At 30.2% G+C, this 4,133-nt stretch overlaps 1 protein-coding gene across 1 annotated transcript; it reads right to left on the bottom strand.

Moving 5' to 3' along the window:
- Positions 1–663: 663 nt before the first annotated feature.
- On the bottom strand, positions 664–1,104 carry LOC117169906 (probable salivary secreted peptide). The gene has a single exon (XM_033356414.1). It carries the CDS (start codon positions 1,102–1,104, stop codon positions 664–666), a length of 441 nt encoding a protein of 146 aa, XP_033212305.1.
- Positions 1,105–4,133: the final 3,029 nt, after the last annotated feature.

Below are 4,133 nucleotides of genomic sequence, written 5' to 3'. Positions count from 1 at the left end.
TAAAAACATCGAGAGGTGAACGGTTTGAGCAATGTATCAGTGTATGCATATTAAATTTCTACGGGTTTAAATAAAAAATATGTCAATGATGTTTTCAGCCGCTACGTGAATTTTTCATTTTAAATTCTTCCCCTTTCCATGTATTATCTTTATCTGTTAATATACTCCCCTTTTCGTCTTAAAGTTCTAAAAATTTCTAAATCGTAAAATTATTTTTTCTAACCTCCGGGAGATTTAAACAATACCGGAATATTTAAAGAAGCTGTCATAAGTCATGCTTGTTTGCTATTAATTGTGTTATACAGTAGCGTATGCATAAATTTTAATCTTAAATTATAATGGAACACCTGCAGAGAGTAATAAATCACAGTTGTTTTTCTTTTCTGGTTTAGAAGTCGCGAATAGAAACGACCTTACTATATTACGCTTTGTATTTTGCATTTTTCAATTTTTTTGCAATTATCTCTAGAAACGTTTGACCTCTCTAAAGAAATTAAGTGATTCATGCATTAACAGTAAAAAATATGTACACTTATCGTGCAATGATGTAGAAGAAATAAGTATGAAACAAACTTTGGCGCAATACAATTTTTTATTATTAAAAATCAGTTTCACAGATACATACATTAATATACATACAAACTCTAAAAAAATAACAAAATGTCATGCCTTAATTGCCGTATTATGCGGTTTTGATAAAAGAAATGCAACTGGTTTATGTCCATACAATCGCACGCTGTAATGAACTCCGTGGTTAAATTTACTATTGAACTTTACGCTGACATCTCTGTAAGCCGGACCATTACCACTTACTTTGTTTAATTGAACACTTGCCCCACGCCCATCAATTTTTTGGTCTATTAATTCAACTCGAGTTATTGTCTCACGACTTGGAGTACGGATAGTCTCAATGTGTTTAAGAGTCCTAAATGGTTTTGCTGGTACATATATAAATTTTTGCAGAAGAAGTCGGTCGTGTGGAGCTCTTGATCCTAGAACTAATTCGTGACTGGGACATGCTTTTTTAGCATTTGACAATGGAACTGCATTGATAACCAACTGTATATTCAATATAAAAGCGAATATCAGCTTATAGGACTCCATTCTATGCGTGTGAAAAAGTATGATCACGTGTGTCTAATCTAAAAATAACAAACTTTTTTTTTTAAATTGTCTCAATTATTTCGCTAGAAAAAAAAAAGAAAAATATAAATCTAACACTTATTTTAGTGTTCGTTGTACCGACAGTAAAAGTTACCTTCAGATGGTTATAATCTCTCAGAAACTAGGAGACTGATACTATGGTAACTTATTTAATCTTCTTTTGTTTTGATACGAAAAAAATCGCCCTTACCCACTTGGCAAGTACATGCGACGAAATTAATCTTTAGATTTTATCTAACGCGAGTATGAACATCTGGCGAATGTGCCGAGCTTTTATACAAACTGTTTCCCAATCTACATACTTATCAGAGTTTAAATAAACCGCCAATTGACATTTTCTTATCAGAGTTTGATCAATAAGCCAACTATACAAGATTAAAAATAATATAGCCTATCGATACTAACAGATGAATGGATCCTTTGGTACACAAAACAAGTTTGTAATACACGTTTTTAACAGAGATTAATTATTTGAATATAGAAGCAATCATTGATAGGAAATATCTGCACGAAATATGAAGATACGAGTCAACAATACTGAGAGTTGTTAATTATGCCTAGGCTGTCCAGCCGATTTAGGCGATTTAGGAAACCAAGCTTGACCAAAAGGATCATCAGGTCCAATCTGTTGAGAAGTATAACTTCTAGAATGAGCTGGCTTTTCAGGAAGCCAAGGTCTGGAAAATTTTGGATCTATCTCACGTCCATCGTAAAGAATCTGCTTTACTGCTTTTCCCTTTTTAACTCGACGTTTCGGTATTACTGCTTTTGGAAGATTTAATTCTGTCTTTACATTTGAATCATCCGGACCACCATACAACTGAATGTGACAATTAACTCCGCGATTATATGCACTCTTGATTACGAGTTGGATCTTTCTGGCTCCTAAATAAACGCCACTTGCTTTCACAGTTGCTTTCCCCCAGCCGATATTGTTATCCTTAATAATAACTCGATGAATTATTTGACCATCTTTTGTGTACACAGTGCCCTTCCAATAAACATTCCACATAATTATGGATTTTTTCATAGCAAATTCTTCACCAATTGGACCGTCTCTCTCAAGTGTTGATCCTTCGTAGAAGATGATTGCTTGAGTAGGTTTACTGTTGACTGGAACGATAGCTGATCTGGTTTGTGACTTATAAAAGGGTTTATGTTTTTCTAATTCGCCCGATGATGGTGTAGCCGCATTGATGGACGATGCTATAACAAATAGAAAAACGAAAATTAACTTCCACGGTACCATTTTTTACGTATGTCAGAGTTGAATCGCTTGATTATTTAGTCAAACTTTTAAACTTTACGATTATAAAACTAATTTAATTTTTTTCCAAATTTCAAAAAAAAATGCACTGATGTAACGAGCAAGGCAAGCTTTTATACAATCTAATGACCCATTTACTTAGCAGAATTTAAGTACACCTGCAATTGAGGTGACCCGCTTATAAAAAAGCGTAGAAAATAAAAAATACTTCAAAACATCTCAAAATAACTTTCTGAACATGAATTGTTTTTATTTTCATGACAATGTGAAAAATACTACTTTCAGAATTAATATACACTGAAAAAAATGTCAAGAATGTTCCCAACCATTTTTTTAGTCAAATTCCGCATTTTGCATAAGGAAATATATTTTTCTGTACAACTTGAAGCTTTCTATTAATCAGCAAAGTTATTATTTTTAAAGGCAATCCTTTAATTATGTACAGCGACTGTCCTCATCAAAGAGGAAATAAAGAAACACCATGCCATTTTGTGAATTTTTATATTTCTACATAATATTACGAGTATAAAGTGGATAATAACCCGGAATTTAATGGGGAATTTTTTCCCAACCCTTGGCTTCCCTGCTGAAGTAAAAAATGTTTCTTTCAGTATTCGTGGGAAAGTATCATTTCTTGATAGGAAATATTTATAGTGTGTAAGGAAATTTTTCAAATAAGCAAAAATAAGGGACCTTGATGTTTTCTTGATCAAATAAGAAAGAATAACTTCTTAAAATTTGCTGGGATAAAAGTTAATTTAATTTATGAAAACATGGAACCATTCTTAATAAATTCTTGAAAATTTAAAGCAATAAAAAACCTGCATTTGAACGAGAATTATTGATTGAATATTATATTTAATTGAGAATGTAGAATTTTTTCATTATGTAAAACAGTAATTCAAAAATATATATTCGGAGAAAAAATTTACCTGTAAAATTATTATTATTATTAGTATCATTATATATATGAGTAAAAACTCTAGAGTTGAATATATTGTTATGAATTTTATTACAACACTTAATTTATTATAATCAGCAGAAAGTAAATTAAGCGAGCGTCAAATACTCTGTCGTCTCAAGCAAAACACATTTTATAGATGAATTAATTACTAAAATTTATACCTTATGTACGATTTCTTTACTGGATAGATGGCATTACTTTTTTAATGAATTAATCATACATTCATAATTCATTTAATAAAGAGATTCAAAGGCAAACAAATCCAAAAGTTGTACACTTGTACAGTGCCTACTTGAGAAATATACTTTTCCATCAAAGGGTAATAAATTTGCTATTAATAATGACTAAATCTCAATTTTTTATAATTCCCAAACAAATTTACTTACGTCTATTTTCAAACACATAAATATTTTCTAAAGCATTAAAGTAGGCTCAAAACAAATTAGTTTTATTTATAAAACGCCCAAACTTTTGTCTATATCAAATATGTATTTAAATTAGGACGTATCGAAAAAAATGGTGAATTTGTAGCTCTGATAGAGATGAAAACTTTCTTTAAGGAGACAAAAACACTTCCTTAAAATATATACTTCCTCTTATTTGTCGTCGAACATTTTTATGAAGTTTCTCGAATACGAAATTAGTAATAATAATATAATATGTAAATAATAATAAATAATAATATATTATAATAAATATTATATAATTATATTGTAATATTATAAATTATTGTTTATA

The sequence above is a fragment of the Belonocnema kinseyi genome, chromosome 3 (genome assembly GCF_010883055.1).
Source record: "Belonocnema kinseyi isolate 2016_QV_RU_SX_M_011 chromosome 3, B_treatae_v1, whole genome shotgun sequence".
Classification (NCBI taxonomy): Eukaryota; Metazoa; Arthropoda; class Insecta; order Hymenoptera; family Cynipidae; genus Belonocnema; species Belonocnema kinseyi.
The sequence above is the reverse complement of the archived record's forward strand: the minus strand, read 5'-3'. Positions and strand labels throughout refer to the sequence as shown.

Excerpts from the sequence above, each read along its gene's own strand:
- LOC117169906 (XM_033356414.1), bottom strand. The coding sequence starts at position 1,104 with ATGGAGTCCTATAAGCTGATATTCGCTTTTATATTGAATATACAGTTG.